We start from the raw sequence: 27,494 nt of genomic DNA, 5'->3' as shown, positions 1-27,494 counted from the left end.
TTCATGATCACCCTTGATGTGAAAGTGTGGTTAAGCCCTCTCAAGCCAGATGAATTGAGGCAAGGGTTGTTTCCCAAAGGAAATTTATCAGCAGAAGGAGAGTTAATGCTTGGCATGCAATGACTATGTCCATGTGTATGTGGGACTCTGTCCCCTCTTACCTTTTTAGTTTTGGCTGTAGTCATCACTATGCTCACTGGTTGTGTGTAGCCCACTAACATTAAAAAGATCTAACTTACCTATAATACCTCCTTTTAAAACACCTTGTTGAACATCACAGGGTTGCAGGGATCTAGTCCCACATAGAGCTTTCTGTGTTTCTTTTAGGTTTTAGTTGTTCTAGACCTTCTATATTGTTAATAACACTTATTAAATGCCTATTCTATACCTGACACTGTAGAGGCTATAAAGAAGGATAAACTGTGGTCCCTGATCTCTTGAAGCTCACATAGTTACTGAAATAATTGCATGCTCACAAAACATACTGTGCTGTAAAGTACTGTGAGAGCATAGAGAAATAAAGATTAACCTTGAATAAAGGGATCTGGAAGTTTTAGTTTGTTTTTCTGTTGTTTTAAAGTTATAAAATTTGAGTTGAACTTTGGCAGATAAATAATGGAAGGAAGGGCCTTCCAGGACAAGGGAATAGCTTAAGCAAAGGCACAGATAAAAGGATTCAGAATGGATTTGAAAGTAAATTGGAGTGGTTAGACCATAATCTGTGTGTGGGCTAGTGTGGTAAGGAGTCAGGATGGGGTAAATGTTAGGTGAAGAACAAACTTTGGAGGCTTTTGAAAACCTGACTGAGCGGTTAAGAGAGAGGAGGAGGGAGGGTAGGTATGTGTTGAGGAAACGGCAGAGGTTTTTTTGGAGAATAGCGTGATCAAATCATGTTTAGGAAGATAATTCATGTAGGATACACTTAAGAGTAAAGCAAGAAAATTTGTCAAAAGGATGGTTATGATTGTTTGGAAGAGATAATTGGCCTAAACTGTGAGAGTGGCGAAAGAGATGGAGGCAAGGAACATTAGAGAAATAAAACGTAAACTATTTGGAGTGGGTAAAAGAAGGGGTGCAGTGATTCTAAGATTTGGGGCATGAGTTGATCCTGGAGGGATCACAAGTTTAAGAAGACAGTTATATTTGTATTTAAAGTACTTGTTGAACTTACAGATCAAGAGGTCTTGTTTGCAACTAACTCTATAAAAGTTTCCTGTATTTTGAAGGAAAGGATAGAAAAATAAAGGATATGTATTTTAAGAAAGTGTGAAATGGCACTGGAGTATAAACATAAGTAGAAAAAAACAGTTCCTTATTAGATCAGAGGTTACTATCTTGACTATAATGTTGTGAGTACTAGTTATAGGTAGGAGGGTCATGTGTCAGAATTACTTTTTATCTGATTATAAAAACAAATTATGTGGGAAAACAAAAAATATATTGAGAAGAAAAAAGAATCATCCGTAGTTTTATAACTCAGAAATAACATTCACTAATGTGTTTATTTATATGTATATATTTTACATACTACATAAATACATAGTAGCTAATATTTATTGAGCTCTTATCATATGCCAGGCCTTGTTCTAAGCATTTTATATTTATTAACTCATTTAATTTCAGAATGATCTTTTAAGGTAGGTACTGTCACCCCATCTTATAGACAGGGAAACTGAGGCATGAGAGTTCAAGACTTTGACCAAGGCTGCATAATTAAGAGAAGATAAAGCCAGAATTCAAACCCCCAAAGTCTTAATTTCCTAGTTCTTGATCTTACAACTACCGTGTTATATCTCTCACATACTGTGGCTGACACAGGTGTCCTTTCTGATTAGCATTCTCACTATCCAGTGCAGAAACCAAAGATTCATGTGTTGTTGTTTTTTCTTTTTGTTTGTTTGTTTTTTTTTAAACCATTCCTTTTGTGTTTGACTCTTGCTACTTACTAACCAATTTTTGGAACCAGTTAGATTCAAATAATGCACTATCACTTGCTATCCAGACTCTTAACTGAATTTACAGTACATAGTGGTACTTACATACACACAAATATATATATGTATTACATGGATGATGGGTATACATACATTTTAAAAAATTGTTATTGGGGCTTCCCTGGTGGCGCAGTGGTTGAGAGTCTGCCTGCTAATGCAGGGGACACGGGTTCGAGCCCTGGTCTGGGAAGATCCCACATGCCGCAGAGCAACTAGGCCCGTGAGCCACAACTACTGAGCCTGCGCGTCTGGAGCCTGTGCTCCGCAACAAGAGAGGCCGCGATAGTGAAGAGGCCCGCGCACCGCGATGAAGAGTGGCCCCCACTTGCCGCAACTAGAGGAAGCCCTCGCACAGAAACGAAGACCCAACACGCCACAAATAAATATAAAAATAAATAAATAAATAAAAGAGCCTTCCCTAAAATTAAAAAAAAAAAAAAATTGTTATTATATAGATTTTATCCTGAACATTTCATCATTTACCTGGATTTATATATACCAAGTTTTTTGTCTAATATAAGCCTCTGTGTTGTGCCTGCATAAGATTGTCATGTATAATTTTATCTTTGAGTATGGATGGAAGCATTAACTAATTTGACCCAAAGAAGAGAGATGACAGGAATTCAGAAATTATTGCTGGTTCTGCTACTGAATCTTATAATACTAAAAATTAATCAGCATAATTAAAAGTCACAACAATGCATATCAGAAATTTAATTCCTATTTGCTGAAATGGTAATGATTAATCCTAATTGGATGCCTACATTTTCAGAAAGACGTGCCGGATGGGGTGAAAGAGCTATCAGAAGGTTCAGAAGAAAGCAGTGATGGTCAGTCAGATTCCCAGAGTTCTGAGAACAGCAGCAGCAGCAGTGATGGTGGCAGCAACAAGGAGGGAAAAAAGAGCAGGTGGAAAAGGAAAGGTAAATCCACCTGATCCCTCGATACAGTACTGAATGCTGTAGGACAAATGCCCTTGTTAATAGTTCCTCTTTTTCCAGACCCCACATCAGTTGGTCTCTTTCCCTTACCAGTTAGATCAGTACTGTCCCGTGGAATTTCCTGCAGTGATGGAAGTGTTCTGCATCTATGCTGTCCAACTCAACAAAGTAGCCACTAGCTACATGTGTCTTTTGAGCACTTGAAATATAGCTAGTGTGACAGAGGAACTGAATTTGTAATTTTATTTTCACTAAAATTTAAATAGCTACATGTGGCTAGTGGCCATCACATTGGATAACATGGCTCTGGGTTTTACCTGGGTTTATTTTTAGCTCTTGGCTGCCCGTAGCCTTTTTTAGGATGCTCTTATTTTATTTACCTCTCTAATGCTCTCTTTTAAAATTTGAGGACTTAATTGCTCTAAGAACTCTCTCCTTACTAGGAAAATAATGCTTTTCATTTCTACTAGCGAAGACTAAATTTAGTCTGCTGGTCTTTGCTCTCATCTCCTGCTTGGTTTCTGCTTCATAGCTTACCCAAAAACTTTCTTTAGGGAATAATATCTTTGTTGCTACAGCTTCCCTGGGATGAATTTTCCAGTTAAGGATACATTTTATTACCTCTTCTTCTAATTATTTGTAGCTTCTTGTCAAGAGTCTTTTTGAAGAGGGCAAATCGTTTTTACCCCAATATTGATAAATTTAGCCATACATGGTGGGACAGATTTTAAGCCAGCTCATGCTGGTTCCTTTATAAGGACTGATATAGTGATATTCCAGAGCAATATAGACATCCAAGAGTTTCCCTAGCTTGGATGACCTCTTACGTTTGAGTCATAGGTGAGTTGCCTTTGGATCTAGAAGTTAGAGTGATGCTTGTTGGAATACTTGACTCATTAATTTTAAGTGCCTCTAGAACTATTGATTTTGAACTATAACAGAAAAATCATCTGCTTTATTATCATTTCTGTGTTAATGTGTGTGCTACTCCTGGAGAAAATTCAGATAATTGGTGGCATTATCTGTGCTCTCTCATGCAGCTACTACACTTGCAAGTTGGGCAAATTTTGAAACCAGAGGATCCTAGCTTTAAGATCACAACCACTTAGAGAGCAGCTCAGACATCATGTGTTAGGAACAAATGGAATAAAGGCAAGGCAAGGTTGGGACCTGTGACCAATATTCTTGATATGTGTTTTTTAAAGTAATCCCTGTCAGTAGTGAAAGGAGATGTGTCCAGGACTTTACGTTTCTCAGAGTCTACTAAAGACCTTTTTTTTTTTGGAAGGATAGAGCCAAAAGCATTAAGGGCTCTGTCTCTCCTCTGCTTCTCCCCTGTTTAAATTTTTCTTTTTAAGTTTGGGAATTGTTGATCTAGGATTAGGAACCAAGCCAAGTCATCAGGCAAGAGAGACAGCTAGATTCATAATTTCTGGATGTGGCTGGAAACAGGGAAATCAATACTAAAGGAGGTCAGACTAGTAAACTGGGAACAAAATCTTGGTTGTGGAGGTCTTTGCTTTTCAGTAGCTCGTATGCTGCAGTGGCTGTTTGTTTTTGTTTTTTGTTTTTTTAACATCTTTATTGGAGTATAATTGCTTTACAATGGTGTGTCAGTTTCTGCTTTATAACTGCAGTGGCTGTTTGAAGTAGTGGTTGTTTCGTGGTTGTGAAAGGCTCTCTCTAAGGTAAATGTATTGTAATACAGGAGGATTTAAAATAACAATAGAACCCCGTTGTCCGTAGCTTAATGGGTAGATTAAAATAGCATAACCTGGGCTTCCCTGGTGGCGCAGTGGTTGAGAATCTGCCTGCTAATGCAGGGGACACAGGTTTGAGCCCTGGTCTGGGAAGATCCCACATGCCGCGGAGCAACTAGGCCCGTGAGCCACAACTACTGAGCCTGCACGTCTGGAGCCTGTGCTCCGCAACAAGAGAGGCCACAATAGTGAGAGGCCCGCGCACCGCAATGAAGAGTGGCCCCCGCTTGCCACAACTAGAGGAAGCCCTCGCACAGAAACGAAGACCCAACACAGCCAAATAAATAAATAAAAATAAATAAATAAATAATAATTAAAAAGGTGCTAATAATTACAAAAAAAAATAACATAACCTTGCCCCACACTCGGCATAATAATAGAAGATATTAACAGCAAGGTAATAGCAAATTCAAAATTGTGGTCCACATAAATTATTTTTGAGCTGCCTCTGATTCATTCTTCTTCTAGAAATTGTCACAATATTACTTAGCCTCAGTTTACGTAAGATGAGGTGTTCAGTAAAGATCTTTTCTGATTGTAACCTATTAAACTGAGTATAGAATGGCCTTTATGTGGTGTTTGGAAGGTGGAGATGAGAGGTGCACATGATGGCATATGGACATGCTAACTACTCTAGCAGCTCTGATAGTCTTCAGAAATGGATAAATGCTGAGCGAGCAATAATGAAGAATGATATGGTCTCTCATAGAATGTGCTTCTCTCATTCATGGGTCATGCGTATGACATAGGCATAGAAATGTAAAATTTTAGGTTTATATTATATATTTATGAATGTTTTTGTAGTCCAGTGCAAGTTAAAGTGGAAAACTTGTAGTTAGCAGTGATAGTAGCAGCATGCTGCACAACAGTTCTAAGTCAGTTGCAGTTATTAATAAAGGTAAAACAAACTAAATGTGCCTATTCCTTTTTCTTATTTAGGGCTTTTACTCTCAATCTGACATCACTTTATTTCAAATGCATTGTAAGACAGGAAGAACACTGAGATAGTATCAAAACCCACTTCCTTTTTATGTACAAAAATAAAGAGCTCTGACAGCAAAACTGATACTTCTAGTTGGAAATCGATAGAAACTCTCCTGATATAGGTATACCTTTCAGCCAGATAGGAGCAGAGAATAGAACTTTGAAATTCAGTCCAATGTTAACACTAGTTTATTGATTTCTGTGTAAGGTGGAAGAACTTAGAAGTTTGTAGTTCTGGTTCCTAATTTTCAGACAGGAAACATTGTTCAGAGACGAGCTTTTTGGAATTCCAATCCAAGGTAAGATGGAATAACGCCAGAAAAATGATTAAAATCAACTTTTCTGTTGCTTTTTTGTAGGACTGTAGCTAAGTGAAGTCTCTGCCGTTTCCCTAAAATATAAATACTGCAGCATGGAGCAACTACAAAAGCATTATTTTTATCTTATGAAAAAAGTTTTGTTAAATTTTGGTCTGCTTTCAAAATGTCAAGAAAAAAATTAAGTGAAATATGCTTTTTCACTTATAAGGTGTTACTAATTCTTTCCAGGAACATGAGCTCATTTTAATTTTACTGCTTCAGGAATTTGATACATAGTGTGTTTGGAGTTACTTAAAATACCGTAGACCTGTCTGCCCTCTAACAGCATTTATGTATGTGTTAAGTTACTGAATAGTGATGATTATATATATATAGAAATGTCACCTTTAAAAAGTATACTGGAGAGAAAAACTCCTTTGGGCAAAGTTAATAACTTACATGGTGAAAGACCTTTGGGAGAGATGGCTCTCTTCTCTCCTGGGGTGATTTGTGTCTGAGTTGGAGGTTTTAGCTTTGTCATGTATTAAAGACAGTTACACTACTAGGACTTGGATAGTTAGGGTACCCAGAAGCAAGGGAAGGTGTTCAGGTATGGCCTCTTCATCTTTGGTTAGGGGACTGTTTGAATATAATCAGGAGCCACAGCCTGCTCAGTTTGGAGTAGACTGTACTTGGTGTGAGGAGAAGGGATTTAGAACTAAAACAGTCTGTTACTTCTGGAAATGAAATTCCTCTAAAGAAAGACTACTGTGAAAATAAAACTCTCCCTTAAGAGAAGGATTGCTGTTTCTGACCATGCACTCTTTCAACTATTAATCCTTCAACTATATAAAGCTCAATTTCAATTTTGATATTACTGCTCCATTATTTCTGTTAGTTTCTCTGATACTTCAGAGGGGCCCATTGAATGTCTTCAGGAGAAACTAAAATGCTAAGTCAGAGATTATTTACTAAAGCTTTTAATTCAAATGCATCTAATATGAATAGTCCATTACCCTTTTGACCTTGTTCAATATGATAATCATTTGTTGAAATGGAAAATTCCCAATGCTATAATATATCTGAAAAATGGTACCTTCTGATCTTATACTCAGGGGATGGTACATATGTATCCAACAGCCTGAAACTACTTCCAGTAAACTGTGTAAAACTGGCTTTAGTAAGCCTCAGTTCTAAAATTTGTTTCAAATATTTTTCTGAAAACACTTAAATTTGAGTTTAAAAAGATCTCTCTACTAGGTTGCTGTTTGGTTTTTGTGTGTGACATTTTTGGTTTTTTAAATCAAATAATGAGTGCTTTTGATCAGAACTTGTTAACCTTTTGTTATGTCTATATGTTTATATGAAAGCAAGCATTTTTGTTTCTAATCAGATACTAAATAAGTTCTTAAATGAGTGCTTTTGACTCTGTTGCGCCATCCACATTGGAGGACTAGTAGTTCAGGATATAATCTTGAGAAGTGTTGTTTAAGCAGTTAGTTTATTTGCAGAACCCAAGAGTTTTAAACTCTTTGTTTTCAAGATTTTTTGGTTCTTTTGGCTCATCTCATTTCCATGTAAATTTTAGAATCAGCTAGTCAGTTTTCACATGCCCCCGCTCCCATTAACCTGCTAGGATTTTGATCGGGATTGCATTAAAACTGTATGTCAGTCTGGGCTCTGTTGCATGTTTACATTAAGCCTTTCAATCTATGAAAATGATATTACTGTATTTTCTGCAGTTTTCTTTCATTAATATATAATTTTCTTTGTAGAGGTCTTGTACATCTTTTATTAGATTTATTCTTTGACATTTTTTATTCTATTATAAATGGATTTAAAATTTTTTCATTTCATGATTGCTTATTGCTAATATATAAAAATACATGCAAGGACTTCCCTGGCGGTCCAGTGATTAGGACTCCACACTTCCACTGCAGAGGGCATGGGTTCAGTTTCTGGTCGGGGAACTAAGATCCCACAAGCTGTGTGATGTGGGGGGAAAAAAAAAAATACATATAGTTAATTTTTATAAATTGATTGTCAATGTCTGTGAAGGGTCTAGGATTCTGTCCTTTTTGTAAGCTAACAAGTTAGCTTTGTATTGGTTCATGCATGTTGACAGAAGATGCAAGACTCCTGGGCCAGAGAAAAAGGACTTTATTACAGCATAGCAAGCAGTATGAACATGGCATATTTGTTGTGTTGGTTCCTCTTTATCTCCAAGTCTTCCATGGTTGATGAGATAATGGGCCCAGGTGCATGCTACTCATGCTGTTGGTTTGTATCTTAGCCAAGGAACACTGAGGTTGAGGAGTTCAATTCCTCCTTCCCTCCCTCCCTCTCTCCCTCCCTTCCTCCCCTCCATTTTTATTGAGATACAATTGACATACAACATTGTATAAGTTTAAGGTGTACAGCATAATGATTTGACTCACATATGTCATGAAATGATGACCACAGTAAGTTTAGTAAACATCCATCATCTCATATATTGAAATAGATACAAAATTAAAGAAATTAAAAAAAATTTTTTTCCTTGTGATGGGAACTTTTAGGGTGTACTTTCTTAACTTTCATATATAACATACAGTGGTATTAATTGTATTTATCATGTTGTACATTACATCCCTAGTACTTATTTGTCTTCTAACTGGAAGTTTGTACCTTCATCAGTCCCCGCAACCTCCCCACCTCTGGTAATCACAAATCTGATCATTTTTTCTATGAGTTTGTTTTTGAAGTATAGTTGACCTACAACACTGTGTCAGTTCCTGGTACAAAACATAGTGATTCCATATTTCTATATTTCAGAATGATAACCATGATAAGTCGAGTGGTCCTCTGTCACCACACAAAGATATTACACCATTATTGACTATATTCCCCATAGGGTAGGATACATTACATGCCTGTGGCTCATTTATTTGGTAACAAAGTTTGTACCTCTTAATCTGCCTCACCTGTTTCTTTGTTCCCCTCACCACCATTCTCCCCTCTGGCAACCACCTGTTTGTTCTCCATATCTATGGGTCTGTTTCTGGGTTTGTTTGGGTTTTTTTTTGGCCACAATGCACAGCTTACAGGATCTTAGTTCCCTGACCAGGGATTGAACTCAGGCCATGGCAGTGAAAGTGCCAAGTCCTAGCCATTGGACTGCCAAAGAGTTCCCATTCTGTTTCTGTTTAGTTTTGCTTGTTCATTTGTTTTGTTTTTTAGGTTCCACATATAAGTGAAATCATACAGTATTTGTCTTTGTTCTTCTGGCTTCATTTAGTATAATATGCCCTCTGGATCCATCATTGTTGCCACACATGGTGACAAGATTCCATTCTTTCTTATTGCTGAGTAATGTGCCACGTTGTGTGTGTGTGTGTGTGCATGTGCTGTGTGTTTGTACGTACATGCATACATACATAGCACATCTTCTTTATCCATTCATCTGTTGGTGGGCACTTAGATTGCTTCCATATCTTGGCTGTTATAAATAATGCTGCAGTGAACATAGGGGTGCATATATCTTTCCTGATTATATTTTTGTTTTGTTTGGATAAATACCCAGGAGTGGAACTGCTGGATCATGTGGTAGTTCTATTTTTAATTTTTTGAGGAATCTTTGTTCTGTTTTTCCATAGTGGCTGCACCAATTTACATTCCCACCAACAGTATGTGAGGGTTCCCTTTTCTCCACATCCTCGCCAGCACTTGTTATTTGTTGTCTTTTTGATGATAGCTGTTCTGACAAGTGAGAGGTGATATCTCATTATGGTTTTGATTTGCATATCTCTGATGATTAGTCATGTTGAGCATCTTTCCATGTGCCTGTTGGCCAACTCTGTGTCTCCTTTCAGAGCTTTTAAATAGTAAGTGGAAGCAAGCCTACTTTGGGAAGAGTTAACTGCCTTCTCTCAGAGTTGCTGACTGTAAATACAGCATTCAGGGACTTGCATTCTTGGCATACCCAGCAAGTACTTGTAGCAACACTGAGGGCCCATGGTGGATTGCCTCTCCCAACATTGATATTGTATCCAGCAACATTTCTAAATTATTTTCTAATCTAATGGTTTATATATAGGTTTATTCTTAGGATTGTCCACATATACAAACGTGTGATTTATGAGTAGTGGCAGTTTTATTTTTTTGCCATGTTATACTGGCTAGGGCTTCCACTAAAGAGTGACATAGGAGTGGTAACATCAATCATCCTTTTCATTCTCTATATTTATAACATAAAGTTTTGAATATTATGCCATTTTAAGAATGATGTTGACTATAATAGGTTATTGTAGACACTCTTTATTAGATGAAGTTAGTTCCTTTCTATTTGTAGTCTAAGAGATTTTATAATGAACAGATGTTGAATTTTATCAGTTGCTTTTCCTTCATCTACTATTTCAGTAGATATATTTTTTTCCTTTATTCTGTTAATGTGGTAAATTATGTTGGAACTCTCATATATTGCTGGTAGGAATATAAATCGGTACAACCACTTTGGAAAACTGTTTCTCAGTATATACTATAGTTGAACATGCATCAGAATCACCTGGAGAGCTTATTATGATGCAGATTCCTGGGCCCCACCTTCAGAGTTTCTGGTTCAGTAGATCTGGGCTGGGATCTAGTAATTTGCATTCTAACAGATTTTTAGATAGTGATGGTTTTGTTCTTGGTACAACACCTTAGAAACCGCTGGTTAAGACATTGTAGTAATAAGAGCAAAAGACTAGAAATTACCAAAATACTCATAAGAGTCCAGCTGAAGAAATTATGGTACATCTGCCAGTGGAATCTTATGCAGGTGTTAAAAGGAAGATCTCTTATGTTCTGTCTGTTCTCTTCCCCAGGATATATTATATTGATTACATTTTAAAAATCAAGGGTATGGACAATTTCTAGTACATGTTTTTTTTTTGCTTAAAGAAGTGAGTTAACATATTAAAATACACACACACACACACACACACGCATTCTGTGTTTTCACCAAAACAAAAATGCAAATAAAAAACAATGGAAGGATAAAAACTAATATAAATTATTTCCTTTAAGGGAAAGGAGGTAATAAAGTGGTGTAGACAGGAGAGGGAGCTAGACTTATATGAAAGTAACTTGTTTTATAGCTTTACATAATTAAACCAATTAAAAATTTAAAATGCACTTTCTAGAAATATCAAACAACTTAAAGCAAACTCAAGTATATGTCAAATTTGAACATAATGACATAGGTAAGTTACTGTAGGATATGTCTTAGGTGTGGGAGACCAGACTCAGAGAAATCTTAAACTGCCTTCAGTAGTCTTCTTTTCAGTAATTATATTGATATGATTTCTTTGAAATTAAATCTATAATAGAAAACAAGTTAATAGTTACAGTAATGTTATTAGAAACCAGGATTATCTGGGAAGAAAAGTGATAGAAATATAAAATCAGAAAAGTTAAGTGACAATGCAGTAATCATAAATTCCGATTTGTTGTCTTTTGCATGAATTTAAAAATTTTTTTCTTTTGAAAAAAATTTTTTTTTTTTTTTTTTTGTTCCAGTCACTGAAAAGTTCTAGAACCAGTGGTAACTGAGTAGCATCAAGTGCAGTGTTTTAATACCATTTTCAATAAAAAGGTATCAGGTCTCCTTGGAGAAGGGGGTGCTCCAAGTATGGGCAAAAAAATTATGCAATATTTGCCTAGGACTCTTTCTGTGCCAGATAGCAAGGAAGTGGTTGGATACTGCTGGGGCCATGTCCCAAAGATGGTTTACAACTTGAAGGAACTCCCGCTACCCCAAAAGTGCACAGTTTGAGTGCCAAATTTTTAATAATTGCTAATGATGTAAACATTTCAAATATGTAAACATCTGTGAGTTGATACTTAAAAAAATAAAATCAGTTTTAAGTGCTGTATTACTTTTCTAAGGCTGCTGTAACAGATTACCACAAACCAGGAGCCTTAAAACAACAGAAATTTATTTATTTTCTCACAGTTCTAGAGGCCAGAAGTCGGAAGTCAGGGTGTCAGCAGGGCTGTACTCCCTGCAGAGACTCTAAGGGAGAAGTCTGTTCTGTGTATTTTCTAGCTTCTGGTGGTTGCTGACATACTTTCCCTATGGCCATATCCTCCAGTCTCTGCCTCTGTCCACATGGCCTTCTCCTCTGTGCCTGTCTTGTGTCTAAGGTCACTTGTCATCTGATTTAAGGCCCACTGGAATAATCCAGGATGATCTCCTTATCTCAAAATCCTTAATTAAATCTGCCAAGACTCCTTTTCCAAATAATGTAACATTTCCACATTCTGGGGGTTGGGACATGGACATGACTTTTGGTGGCCACCACTTAGCTCACTACAAGTACTCACTCATTCTGAAACTATACAGAGTCCAAATCTTGGTTGTGCTTCTTACTAGCTGTGTCCTTTGTCAGGCTAATTAAATTTCCAGATAGGGAAAATTTAGATAATACCATCACAATATGCAGATGTGTATATTTATTTATTTATAAATGTATATCCTTGAAATATTTTTTTTCTTTGCATAAAAAAATGTCAGCAAGGATGCCATCCCAACTATATTATTTAGTTATCTCAGAGGGTAGAATTGGAGGAGATTGGGTGGGGGTAAAAAGAGAAGTTGTACCCATCATAGAGGGTAGTTACAAGAGTTCAATGAAATTCTGTTCAAATGAACCTAGTGCAGCATTAGGCACGTAGACGATGTTTAATTCATGGTTGCTCTAATAAAGTTATGTGTCTTGTAGACACTAAAAGAAATTAAAAGAGATGAGTTTCTCAACATGTGTTTAAATCTTATTTGCTGTTCGTAGTTCTGAACCCTTAATATTTAAAAGTTAGAGTAAAGTTTGTTTCATTAAAGTTATGAGACCAGTACTTGGCATTAAGTACTGGGAGGTGTTCCTCATTGGTGGGTCCTGGAATTTTCTTGATTTATTTCAGTTTGCTTTGAGATATGTTTATGGATTCATTTGTTAGAAAGGGCTTTTGCCTTAAAGGGAAACATTCCAAACAGTTTGCCCTGGTAATTACAGATAGCTTTATTGTCTCTTTTCCAGGCTACAAAGTAGAATTCTTATGTTCTTTAATGGGGTCATTTTGGCTTGGTCGTTTGTTTTCTGTTTATTTTCAGACAGTTATTGGGACAGGTGAGGACATGAATAATCTCAGATTTCTGCACACCATTAAAAAGAAAATAAATGTAGTTAAATATTAATAGTTTTTAGCTTTATTTTCATAATGTCCCTTTAAAAACATTGGTCAAATCAAAAAGACAGACAATATCAAATGTTGACAAGGATGTGGAGAAATTAGAACCCTCATACATTTCTGGTGGAATTGTAAAAAATGGTTCACCCATCTTGGAAATCAGTTTAGCACTTCCTCAAAGAGTTTAAACATAGAGTTACTGAAAAAACCAGCAATTTCACTTTTAGGTATGAACCCAGGAGAATTGAAAACATATGTCCAACACAAAATTCTGCTAACGAGTGTTCGTAATGGCAAAAAGTGGAAGCAACTCAAATATCCTTTTGAGCAACTCAAATGTCAAATCAGCTAATGAATAACAAAATGTGGCGTATGCATACAATAGAATATTATTTGATGATAAAAAGGAATAAAGTATTGATACATGCTCTAACAGAGGTGAATCTTTAAAACATGCTAAGTTAAAAAAGCCATTCACAAAACAGCACATATTGTATGATACCATTTATATGAAATGTCCAGAATAGGCAAGTGCATAGGGACAAAAAATAGATTGGTGATTACCTTGGACTAGGGGAGTGGGTTAGGGGAAAGAGGAGTGACAGCTAACCAGTACAGGGTTTTTTTAGTGGGTGATGAAAATTGATAGTGATGATGGTTACACAACTTTGCAAATATATTAAAAGCCATTGAATTGTGCACTTTAGGTGAATTGTATGGCATATAAGTTATATCTCAGTGAAACTGTTATTTTAAAAAATTGGTCAACATCTAAGTGCACTAAGGATATGGTTTCTTTTTGTTGCTTAACCATCTCAAGAATTATCCAACTCCATTTTTTGTATTGTATATTACGGTGAATTTTTTTTTTTAACGCCACACTTACTGTATGTCAGTTCTTTCCCATATATAACCTTATTATAAGGGTTGGGATACAAAGCTAAAGCTAACTATGATAGGTCTTCTTCTTAACATTGTCTACTGTTGTCCTCTTTAAATGTTGTCTACTGTGCATTCCTTTCTTAGGACATCTAAGAGTCCATTGAAATGCCATATTCCAAAACTTATGTATTCCAGTGAACCATGCTTCTACATTCTTATGTCAGGTAGCTACCTGCCAGCATACTTTATATGGTATCTTAAGACTCGTTAGCCATACCATGAGATGCCATTTTGCTATCCAGGCCCTTTCAGTCCAGCTACTTTGAAAGAAGGCATTAGTAAACATGGATTCTTTCAGAGTCATCACTAGCAGTAATGATTATTATTTTTATTATTAAGGGGTCTGAATCAGCAATTTCTTTGTTATCTCGTATCATAAATAATACACTGTTGAACTTTATAGAACATAAAGATCTAATTGCTATTTATTATAAGAGGTATAGGCCCTTGAAGGGAAAACCCTTATTCACATAATACTAAGGTTTGGCTAAGCTCTGATGAGGTATAAAACAGCTGGTGGTGAAGCAGAGAGTGGTTACATCCTGTGCAAACCTACACTGATTCCATCAGAGAAATCCTAAAGTACCTTTTCACATGGGTAGACCTAACACTATTGATGTAAGAGTTGAAGGAATATAAAAATTAAAGCTATGGTAGTGTTTGAGGTGGAATGGCCTTATTGCCTTCCATTTTAAAGATAAGGAAAACTGGAACCCATTCTATCAACCCAGGGCTCTTCCACAATATCATGTTGTTATTAGATTTACCTTAAGAACATAGATACTGTTCAACGGGCTCTAGCATCTTTTCTAAGTTTTATCTCAGTTGATGACTCATGGTTTATATTCTACTTCCTGCTTCTTCAGTCAATTCTATTGAAAAATTAAAGAATGAAAAGTAATGAATACTAACATCCATCCCTTCCCCATCCTATCATCCTTCACTAGAGCTTTCTGAGGAAATAAACTGAAAAGGGAGGCTGTTTGCAGTAGAACTCCAAAAAGAAGATCCTTCCCAAAAGTGTTTGGTCACAGTTCTTAATACAGGTAGCAGCATATGATTGGGGAAGGAATGGTGCTTGATATCAACTCTGATAACAAAACTTTTCATTGTCATTTTCCCCCCTAGTATCGTCTAGACTGTCACAACCTTCCTCTCCTCAGTCAGGCTGCCCATCACCCACCATTCCAGCAGGTAAAGTCATTTCTCCGTCACAGAAGCACAGCAAGAAGGCACTAAAGCAGGTAATCATGCTATTCTGTTTATCAGAATTATAATCTCCTACATTAAAAATGCATGATTCTGGCAGTCAGTGAAAATTTCTTGAAAGGACATTAGGGAGAAATTTTGTGCGGTTTCCCACTTTGTATTTAATAATTTATGCACCTCTGTGTTATAGGTTTGTGGTAGATACTCTTTTTATCACATTTTAAAAGTTCCTCATTAGTTTCCAATTTGTCGTGAGGGGTGTGTGTATGTGTGTGTGTGTTTAATTAAGAGTAGGTATTGAATTTTTCAGGTTGAGTTTCTTCAGCATTTATGAAGATGATCAGGTAGCCTTTCTCTTTAAGTCAACCAATATACGGAATTCCAGGGCTAGACTTTCTAATGTTAATGTATTGTTAGCTCTCTGGAATAAACCCTATATGTTTGTTATATAATTTTTAATATGTTAATGGAATTTTCTTTTTTAAGATTTTAGCTTCGATTTTGTTATTTTCTTGTACTATTCTTATACAGTTTTGGAATCAGGATTGTTCTTAGCATCTAAAATAAGTTGTATAGCCCTCTATTATTTTTCTGATTTTTGGAAAAAATCATAGAAAGTATTTTTTTCCCTGAAAGTTCTGCAAATCTCACTTTTACAGGTCTTTTCCTAGCATTTCAATTTCATCTACTACTACTGGTCTCTTGATTTTCAGATTTTTGAGCCAATTTTGGAAATTTACTTTTCTTAGAAAATGCTCCATTTCACTTAATTTTTTTTCAAATATTGGTATAAAGTTGTACATAGTATTTTTTTTTATGTTTCTCTTTTGTTCATCAGTGTTGTTCATTGGTGATGTATCTTCTTTTTTCTCAGTGTTACTTGCCAACTATTTTATTGGGCTTTTCAAAGAACTTGCTTTCTATTTTTTGAAATGCAAATTATCAGTAAATTTAAATTTGACTAATAATTAAGGACACAGACTAATTTTATCCTCAGATTAGTATATATAATACAGCTTAATTATAACATCAAGCACAAGCACTGTCAAGTATGTGGGAAAATGACTACTTGTAGTTTGCTGGTGGAATATAAATTCTTATAGCTACTTTGGAGAGAAATTTTATGTTTATTAAAATTTTAAATGCATATCCCCCATGACTAAGTAGTTGAATATTTGGGAACTTATCTTAGAAAAATGCATGTATTCATACATACTTACATACATACACACACAGAAAAATGTTTGCATTAAAGTTTGTAATAGCAAAAACTTGCAAGTGGATATATATATATATATATATATGAATTCCTCAATAAACAGCGGCATATCCATATGCTAGAAAATTATACAGGATTAAAAGTTTACCTTGTAATTAAGTTTTTCTGTATGCATAGACATGGAAACATCACCACACTATAATGTTTAATCATTAAAATCAAGTTGTGTTACAACATTCATTAAAAACATACACATAGCCACATACATACCCAGAACAATAGTATATTCTTAATGGAAATATGAATCTGTATATACACACAAACACACACATATAATGTAAGTGTAAAAAAAGCTCAATAAGGGAAAATAAATTGATGACTGTGGTTATCTCTGAGGATTGGGGAACAAGACTGAGTGGTGGGCAAAAGAGAGTTTAGCTTTATGTTTGAATTAAATGGTAAAAATGTATTCATGTCATAACTGTTTAATTAAAATTTTAAGGGAGTTCTCTGGCAGTCCAGTGGTTAGGACTCGGCGCTTTCACTGCTGGGACCCAGGTTCAATCCCTGGTCAGGGAACTAAGATCCCATAAGCTGCTCAGTGCGGCCTAAGATAGATAGATAGATAGATAGATAGATAGATAGATAGATAGATGGATGAGATAAAATTTTTTAAATTAAGTAGGTCTTAAAGTGTTTAAACCAAAAGTGCTTTTATTAAAAGATGTCCAAAAATTTGATAAGGTTAATTACAATCTGCCTGGGTATCCTGCAGCACTTGTATTTTTACACATTCTTTGCAAGAGTTTAAGAAGTATGAGATGCTTCTTTTCCACAGAGAAAAGGCAAATATTTTATTAAAACTTGTTAGCTTATTCATGACATATATACTACTCTGTATTATTCTCCTGTAATCTCAGGAGTCAAATACTGTATTTTCTTTAAAGAATACCAGTATGAGAAATTATATAAATTAGATTGTTGGTATGTAAAGTAAGACCTTGCCTCCAGTATATGTTTTTCATATTATTAGGTGAGAAAACTTATTTCAGTGTAAGTTATCCTTTACCCCAGTGAAGGTTTTTTTTGTTGTTTGCTTTTTAAATTTTAAACAGAATTAGAACAGGGTTTGTAAGCTACTGAGGGAGGGGAAAACTGAGTACAGTTCTGAAACAGAGAGGCTGTAAGTTATTTTGTTTTCATCATATATCTGAATTTACGTGATCATAGCAGAAATAGATAAAATCAAGTGGCTCTATTAAATTTTGCATTAACTTAGAATGACCTAGGTACTGTGAATAGAAAGGAATGAATACTAATGGCTGCCACACAGGAAGCTTACAAACATTTTCTGTTCTGATTGCAAAGAATGAGAGACAAGCTGTAATCAGTGATCAGACAACACTGACATTATGCTTCTGCCTCACCTATTATAAATGTTGTAGGTGAATGTAAGCCAGATACCTGACTCGCTCAGTTTCTTTTCTCCATTGACAGCTTATTAGATCAAGGAGATCAAGTGTTGCCACTGTGCTTGCATGGCATAGCCAGAGGTATATGTGAATGTGAAAAGGAGAAAACCATATTGTGAAAAGGGAATGGGAGACAAGTAGGCAGTTATTCCACACTTTTCTACATGATGGTCTTGAAGGTTAAAGCTTAAACTGGCATTTTAATGAGGTCGTAGATGTTCAACTTTTTCCTGAAATGTAGTTTTACTTTCTTAGTTTCTGTCTTTTTTTCTTTTTAAACCCTTGAGTTTAAAAATAGCCTTTATATATCTTTATGATTAAAATCTGGGAAGCTATTTGTCTTTCTGTTCATTCTAAATAGTTTAGTATATTCTCTAAACTAAGAACATCGTAGAAATTAAAATATTCTGAAATAACCAGAAGGAATCATACTGTTCTTAGAACCCATGTTTTCCAGTCTTCCTTCCTTTCAGTTTACTGCATTGCTGTAAATTGCTGAGATTTATTTGGTCATTGGGCCAAATCTTACTGCTCTTACCTGAGATCAAATTCAAGTAGTTATTTACAACCTTTTGTTCAAATGCAGAACCTCTGAAACATACGTAAGCTAAATATTTACATTTCTACATAAAGTTGATGCAAATAGGACTCTTCTTGGTCTAGGGCTTAGAATTCTGTTTTCAGAATGATTGAAAACATCTGATTCTCTGCTACTACAAGTATGAGAAGTCCATGGCTTACTGGTGATTTTTAAGCTCTAAAAATGTTAATGACAATTTCTCACATTTATTTAAAGGAGAACATTGGTAAAAAAAATATCCAAACTCTTAAGGATCATTTAAGCCTTGTGTTTAATTAGTTTAGTTTAGATTTTTGTTTACTTTGATGGATTTCAAAGAAATTGGATAATCAGCATACTCTTCTTTACCACTTAAAGTCATTTTTTTTTTGTTATTACTAAAAACTGATTTGTTTTGTTTCTTACAGTCAGTTTTCTCTTTATAGGCTCTAAAACAGCAACAGCAGAAGAAACAGCAGCAGCAGCAATGCAGGCCAAGCATGTCCATCTCCTCCAACCAGCACCTCTCTCTGAAGACTGTCAAAGCAGCCAGTGACTCTGTAGCTGCCAAACCTGGTAGGCAGACTGTCTTTTCAGTGAAAGTTTCTTTTTCCAGTATTTTTGTTTACCAAATTCGTATACTATATCCTTTATTTTTAAATTACTGTATTTAAATTACTGCCAAATCATCAGTATAAATCCTTCTAGGGTAAAGGGGGAAATTTATGCAGAGTAATCATACAGTTGTTAAAAAATACATCATTGGGGGCTTCCCTGGTGGCGCAGTGGTTGAGAATCTGCCTGCCAATGCAGGGGACACGGGTTCGAGCCCTGGTCTGGGAAGATCCCACATGCCACGGAGCAACTAGGCCCGTGAGCCACAGTTACTGAGCCTGCGCGACTGGAGCCTGTGCTCCGCAACAAGAGAGGCCGCGATAGTGAGAGGCCCGCGCACCGCGATGAAGAGTGGCCCCCGCTTGCCGCAACTAGAGAAAGCCCTCGCACAGAAACGAAGACCCAACACAGCCATAAATATAAATAAATAAATAAATAAATAAATAAATAAATAAATAAATAAAAATTAAAAAAAAAAACAGAAGGAAAAAAAAAATACATCATTGGGATTTACATGTTAGAATAAGATCAATGACTAACTTCCAATATGTCTAAACTAATAATATTTGGAAGCCTCTAATTAGCAACCTTATAAAGCTGATGTTTCCAAGATGCTCACACTGAACTCTTCACCGGTTCTCTGCTTTAAAAATAAAAGATTTTCCTAAGAATTCGTGATACATTTGGGTTTCCATTGGACATATCCACAGGCCTTTGGACTTTTTGTTGTTGCTTATTTTGTTTTGAATTTAAACTGGTCTAGATACAGGCTTTGTATTTTATTACACAATTTAGTTTGATGCCAGCTGATTATATGAGTTGGCCAGATTTAAACTGTCTTGCAGAACTTTGCATTTTTGTTAGGAAGGAAATTTACCACCAGAAGCAAATAATGTGCTGGGAGGAGGAAAGGGATTTTATTTTACTTTTTGACTCCTAATTCTCAGACTCAGAACACATTTGAAGGGTCACATTGCCTCATACATAACTCCTTTGGTTAGCGTTGAATGATTTAATTGTTCATGTGATTGATTGTTTAGTTTCTGTTTATACCCTCAGGGTCACCCGTCTTTTATATATATTTTTTCCCCTAGCAATATGGGAAGGAAAGCAATCTGACGGACAGTCAAGCAGCCCTCAGAACTCAAACTCTAGCTTTTCTTCTTCAGTTAAAGTGGAAAATCCTTTGCTAAGCCTGGGAAAGAAGTCATTCCAGAGGTCTGACAGGCTTCACACAAGTAAGTTAATCTACAAAGACCTCAGTTCTTGCACCTTAAATTTTCAACTCTGTGTTTGAAATACATCAACTCTTTGGCTTAATTGCTCCTTCCTGTTCACCTTTGAGCTCTTGACTGTTTTCATGTTCTTCCTATCCTGTCTATCAAACTTCATTTCAACATAAGATCTGTTATCAGCCATTTGTGGTTTATTTCTCTTTCTGACAAGAGGTTTCTTTATCCAGCATTATTTACCTTCTATCTCTGTGTACAGAAAGGTAGAAGGGCTTATAATTAAACATGGCAAACTGAACCCCTTTTCCTGCTTCCTCTAAAATCCCACTATAAAATGAGAATATGGAAATACAAAAGATTAAACCCATTAGGGTGAAGAAAATAAGGAGACAACAGATGGACAGGAAATATCAACAGATTTTGAAAGATAAAAAAACTGGATGGAGTCTTTCGCAGAGCTGAGGAGCAGACGCGAGTAGTAACCAAGCCAGCTAAGCCTGTAGAGCACCAGAAAGGTTTATGAATTGGAGATATCATATCAAGGATTGAGATATCTTTCTCATAGTAGAGAAAGATGAAGCATAGGGTTGAAAAGAAAAACCTTTGAAAGTTAATAAGAAGTTTGATGCCTGAGCCTAGCAGGAGACAGGAGATTTATTTTGAGGTGAAATTAAACCATATAGACTTGAAATTCAGAGACACCACACATAGCTGAGGACAGATAATGAGGCAATGTACTGGACTCAGGGAAATCAAGTAAAATACAAATACTAAATAGTGATCCTCCTGCTTGCTTGGTTTCCAGAATGTTAGTAGTGAGGCATATTTCTACTTCCATTACTTTGTTCCTCTTCCCCACCTATGCTTCAGCAAGAGATTGTGGGATTGGTACTTAAAGAAATTGAATAGCCTCAGAAAAAAATCTGCAGGCAAATTTATAGATTCCCAACTAAAAGAGATCATCTTGATCATACTTCTGTGGAGCTCACCAGTCTACAAGATGCACCCAGGCACCCAAAATTTTCAGTCAGTCTTTTTAGTGCCTCTCTTTTACTTGTGATTGCTAAGGATCACCTTTGAAGAAAACCTCCGTCATGAGAGAATCTGAAATACAGACTCAGAAGAAACAGTTCAGGAAGGAGAAAACTTAATAAACAAATAACTTTAAAAACTGTAATATCCACAGAAAGAAAAGATGGTACTGCATCCATGAAAGAACAGAATACTATTTTAAAAATCAGAAAATAAAGAGTACCAGGATATTAAATAACATGGTAGCAAAAATTTAAAAATTTTAATAGAAATACTAAAAGTTAGAGGTGAAGACATTTCCCAGAACATAGGTCAAAGGAGAGATTCAAAAGGAGAGAGAAGGTAAGAAAGTAGGAACACCAATCTAGGCTGTCCAATGTCTTAAATAGTAGGAGTATCAGAAAGGAAGAACAGAAATTGAAAGGGAGGTAAATGATAAGAGAAATAATACAAGAAAATTCTGTAGAATTGAAAGCCACAGATGCCAGACTGAAAGTACGTGATTCCTGTCAAGAAACATAAAGAAACCTGTTCCAAGACCATTCTTTTGAAATTTCAAAACATCTAGGATAACGAGAAGATTCCAAAGAGAAAAAAGTAGTTCACATATAAAGATTCAAGAATTGGGATGGCAGACATCTCAGCAGCAACGTAGAAGCTAAACGATAGTGCAGCAATGCCAACAAAATTCTAAAGGAAAGTTATTTTACATTCATTTATATAAAACAGACCCTACCAAACTATTAAGTGTGAGAATAGAATTAATATTTTCAGACAAGTTCTTTGTAAAAATCTGGTTTGAATCTAGGTGGGATTGTAAATTGGTACATTTTTCTTAGAGACAGTATCTGCCTTAAACTGAATATGGCCTTTGAGCATCAGTCAGACTGCCAAAGATTAAAAATATTCATTTATTGGGACTTCCTGGTGCTCCAGTGGTTAAGACTCCACGCTTCCAAGGCAGGGGGCACGGGTTCGATCCCTGGTCGGGGAACTAAGATCACACATGGTGTGTGGCGTGACCAAAAATTGAAAAAATAAAAATATTCATTTAGTCAACAAATACTTATAGAAGGTATACTAATATGCCAAGCACAGGTTTAGGGCCCAAGAGATGTGGTGATAAACAGAACAAAGTTTCTTCCTTATAGAGCCAATATTCTACTTAAATTCAGTTAAAGTCACAATTTTAGTGTCTTCATTCAATTGCAGTTGAAATGTGGAGTTACAAAATTAAGAAAGTATGGGCCAAGAGTTTCTGACTTTCATAACACAACTAGGAAAAATTAACTATAAAAAAAGAAGGCATGGTGTATTTAAGTTTGACCTAATGGCCAAGAAATAAATGAAAATTCATCTTCTTTCATGCGGATAGGGTTGTATGAAAAATAAATGAGTTAATACATGTCAGTGTTTAAAATAGTGCCTGACACTTAGGAAGCCCTATATACATGTGTTTACTGCTGCTGTCATTGATCATTGTTGTTATAATTACTACTAATATTTCAAATTTACAGAGACCTGCATTTTTGGAATACTGATAATGAACTTTATAAGTATAGTGTAGTTATTCAACACAGAATTCTGTGTTGATTGGATCAAGCTTGTTTATCTGAAAAATAATTCAGCCTTTTTCCCCCCTTGTTTTTTGGACTGCTTTTGCTATGGCTTGATTTATTAATAATTGAGAGAGATGTGTTGAAATCTCCTATCCTAATGGTGGCTTTGTTCAGTTCTCCCTGTTGTTCTATCAGTTTTCATTTCACATATTTTGAAGCTACCTTATATTAGATATTTTCAAGTTTAAAATGTTCCTGGTGGATTGAACCCCCCCCTTTTTTTTTACCTTGTCAATCACTGATCAAGTGTTTTACTTAAAGTGTCTTTCGTTTGATATTACTAGAGGTGCACCAGTTTTCCTATGGTTAGTTTTTGCCTGTTACATTTTTACTTTGTTCATTTCTATGTCCTTGTACTTTAGGTATATCTCTTTACACAACATATAGCTAGCTGAATTTTCTTTATTTTCAATTCAATATGTAAATCTTTTTTCTTTGGTGAATTTTATCCATTGATATTTATTGTGATTGTTAATCTATTTGGACTTGTTTCTACAATCTTATTTTTTTATTGATCTTTGTCCTGATTTTTTTTTGTTTGTTTCCCTTTTTTTTAATGAGTAAAAAATTTTTTTTGGCTTGCTTCAACTTTTTTTTTTTTTTTTTAATTTTTATTGGAGGGATTTCCCTGGCGGTCCAGTGGTTAAGAATCTGCCCTTCCCCTGCAGGGGGCTCAGATTCCATTCCTGGTTGGGGGACTAAGACCCCACATGCTGCTCAGTGCAGCCAAAATAAATAATTAATTTAAAAAAATTTTTTTATTGGAGTATAGTTGATTTACAACTTTGTGTTAGTTTCAGGTATACAGCAAAGTGATTCAGTTATACGTATACATACATTCATTCTTTTTTAGATTCTTTTCTCATATAGGTTATCACAGAATATTGGGTAGAGTTCCCAGTGCTATACAGTAGGTCCTTGTTGGTTATCTGTCTTATATAGTAGTGTGCATGTGTTCATCCAAAGCTCCTGATTTATCCCTCCCCACCACATTTCCCCTTTGGTAACCATAAGTTTGTTTTCTATATCTATAAGTCTGCTTCTGTTTTGTAAATAAGTTCATTTGTATTTTTTTTTAATTATATTCCACATATGAGTGATATCATATAATATTTGTCTTTGTGTTTCTGACTGACTTCACTTAGTATGATAATCTCTAGGTCCATCCATGTTGCTGCAAATTGCATTATTTCATTCTTTTTTATGGCTGAGTAATATTCCATTGTATATATGTACGACGTCTTCTTTATCCATTCCTCTGTTGATGGACATTTAGGTTGCTTCCATGTCTTGGCTGTTGCAGATAGTGCTGCAATGAACATTAAGATGGCATGTATCCCTTCGGGTTATGATTTTTTTTCCAGATATATGCCCAGGAGTGCAATTGCTGGGTCATATAGTAGTTTTTACGTTTTTTAAGGAACCTCCATACTGTTCTCCATGGTAGTTGTACCAATTTATATTCCCACCAACAGTGTAGAAGGGTTCCGTTTTCTCCACACCCTCTCCAGTATTTGTTGTTTGTAGACTCTTTGATGATGGCCATTCTGCCTGGTGTGAGGTGATACCTCATTGTAGTTTTGATTTGCATTTCTCTGATAATTAGTGATGTTGAGCATCTTTTCATGTGTTTTTTGGCCATCTGTATGTCTTCTTTGGAGAACTGTCTATTTAGATCTTGTGCCCATTTTTTGATTGAGTTGTTTGTTTTTTTGACATAGAGCTGCATGAGCTGTTTGTATATTTTGGAGATTAATTCCTTGAGAATTCCTTGAGACTATCTTTTCTTTATTGTATATGCTTGCCTCCTTTGTCATAGATTAGTTGACCATAGGTGCATGGATTTATCTCTGGACTGTCTATCCTGTTCCATTAATCTATATTTCTGTTTTTGTGCCAGTACCATGCAATTTTGATTACAGTAGCTTTGTAGTATAGTCTGAAGTCAGGGAGCCTGATTCCTCTAGCTCCATTTTTCTTTCTCAAGATTGCTTTGGCTATTCTGAGTCTTTTGTGTTTCCATACAAATTGTAAAAATTTTTGTTCTAATTCTGTGAAAAATGCCATGGGTAATTTGATAGGTATTGCATTGAATCTGTAGATTCGTTTTGGGTAGTATAGTCATTTTGACAATATTGATTCTTCTAGTCCAGAAACATGGTATATCTCTCCATCTGTTTGTGTCATCTTTGAATTCTTTCCTCAGCATTTTATAGTTTTCTGAGTACAGGTCTTTTGCCTCCTAAGGTAGATTTATTCCTGGGTATTTTATTCTTTTTGATGCAATGGTAAATGGAATTATTTCCTTAATTTCTCTTTCTGATCTTTTGTTGTTAGTGTATAGGAATGCAAGAGATTTCTGTGTATTAATTTTGTATCCTGCAACTTTACCAAATTCATTGATGAGCTCCAGTAGTTTTCTGGTAGCCTTTAGGATTTTCTGTGTATAGTATCGTGTCATCTGCAAACAGTGATAGTTTTACTTCCTCTTTTCCAATACAGATTCCTTTTATTTCTTTTTCTTCTCTGATTGCCGTGGCTAGAACTTTCAAAACTATGTTGCATAAAAGTGGCGAGAGTGGACATCTGTATCTTGTTCCTGATCTTAGAGGAAATTCAGTTTTTCACAATTGAGAATGATGTTAGCTGTGGGTTTGTCATATATGGCCTTTATTATGTTGAGGTAGGTTCCCTCTATGCCCACTTCCTGGAGAGTTTTTATCATAAGTGGGTGTTGAATTTTGTCAAAAGATTTTCTGCATCTATTGAGATGATCATATGGTTTTTATTCTTTAGTTTGTTAATGTGGTGTATCACATTGATTGATTTGCATGTATCGAAGAATCCTTGCATCCCTGGGATAAATCCCACTTGATCATGGTATATGATCATGGTATATTGTTGGATTCGGTTTGCTAGTATTTTTATATGTTGTCCATTTTAATTCCTTCATAGTTTTTTTCTCTCTCTGCTGAGTTTCATATACATTCTATTTCTGTTCTATTAGTTTTAGGTGTGCAACATGATGATTTATATATGTATATAGTACGAAATGATTACCACTGTAAGTAAACATTCATCACCTCACGCAGTTACATTTTTTTTTACCTTGTGATGAGAACTTTTAAGATTTATTCTTTTAGCAAAAAAGTGGCCATCTTGATTTTCTTCCAGAACTATGGAAGTACTTTATAACAATTTAGCACTGATCTTTTTCTATTTGGACTTAAATAATATTATTATCTGACGTTTTGCTTCTTTGTTTTTAATCTCACAGATCAGGCACTAGAATGCTATTGTTTTATGCAAGCATGTCTATCTTTCTCCATTGTATTCCAGCCCATCCATCTGCAGTGATTTTCCTTCCTGTAGTACAGGTTTTCGAGAACTTTATTTAGAGCATGTCTCTTGGTAGAAAATGCCCTCAATTTTTGTTTATTTCTATAAATATCTTTGTTTTATGTTCATTCTTGAAGGAGAGTTTACTATACATATCATTACAGATTGATGGTTATTTTCTCTCAGCATTTTATAGTTAACCCATTTGTTACAGATTCCTTCATTGTTAAGATGCTTGCTGTTATTCTGTTCCTTTTTAGGAAATCTTTCCCTTCCTTATGGATGCTTTCAAGCTATTTCTTGTTCTTTGATGAGCAGTTTTACTAAGCATGGATTTCTTTTCATCCTGCTTTGAATATGTTTTGCTTCTAGATCTTTAGGTTTGTGGTTTTCATCAGTTCTGGTAAATGTACTGCTGCAAATTATTCAAATATTTCCTTTTCCCATTCTCTTAATTTCTTCTTTCTGGGTCTCCAATCAAGCACATATATTAGACCTTCTCATTCTGTCATTCATGTTTGTGCTAAAGCTCTCAAAATGTTTTATCTTATCTGTCTTTTCTATATTCTGGATAAATTATTTGGCTATAATTCCCTCCTGTTTAATCCACTCGTGGTATCTGATTTCAACAATTTTTAAAATTTAGTTTTTCTAAGTCTTTTTATTCATTCCTGATTATTTTAGCCTCATCTTTACAATTACATTCTTTATTTCTTTAATTATTTTATACATAGCTATTCTGTATTCTATGTATGTGACAGTTTCAGTGATAGCAGTACTTCTAGGTCTAAATCTTTTATTTCTGGTTACTGCTTACTTTCTGTCATACTGGCATACCTCCTGGTTTGTCAGGGTAATCTTTGTTAGGCAGTGCTGGATTTTAATTTGTAGGAATCCTATGGGCCGAAGTTAAGGGGAATCCTTTCCTATGAAGGGAGATGACTTTTGTTTGTGCCAGGAGCCAGAGGTTACCCACATCCAGGATTGTGTAACTTTATGCAAGTATTCCTAATTGTAGAATTTATGGATCCTAGATTCCTATGCACCTTAAAATTTTGCTGTGTATTGTTAA

At 35.4% G+C, this 27,494-nt stretch overlaps 1 protein-coding gene across 3 annotated transcripts in view; it reads left to right on the top strand.

Moving 5' to 3' along the window:
* ASXL2 (ASXL transcriptional regulator 2) overlaps positions 1–27,494 on the top strand; it is a 132,036-nt gene that overhangs the window by 86,329 nt on the left and 18,213 nt on the right. For 2 of the 3 annotated variants that reach the window (XM_061211261.1, XM_061211263.1), the window contains 4 exons: positions 2,767–2,917; positions 15,255–15,370; positions 19,032–19,161; positions 20,295–20,438. In XM_061211261.1, the coding sequence (XP_061067244.1) occupies positions 2,767–2,917; positions 15,255–15,370; positions 19,032–19,161; positions 20,295–20,438 (541 nt within the window). The remainder of the gene's footprint in view (positions 1–2,766; positions 2,918–15,254; positions 15,371–19,031; positions 19,162–20,294; positions 20,439–27,494) is intronic. The other variant, XM_061211262.1, reaches the window with a different exon arrangement.

The sequence above is a fragment of the Eubalaena glacialis genome, chromosome 14 (genome assembly GCF_028564815.1).
Source record: "Eubalaena glacialis isolate mEubGla1 chromosome 14, mEubGla1.1.hap2.+ XY, whole genome shotgun sequence".
Classification (NCBI taxonomy): Eukaryota; Metazoa; Chordata; class Mammalia; order Artiodactyla; family Balaenidae; genus Eubalaena; species Eubalaena glacialis.
The sequence above is the reverse complement of the archived record's forward strand: the minus strand, read 5'-3'. Positions and strand labels throughout refer to the sequence as shown.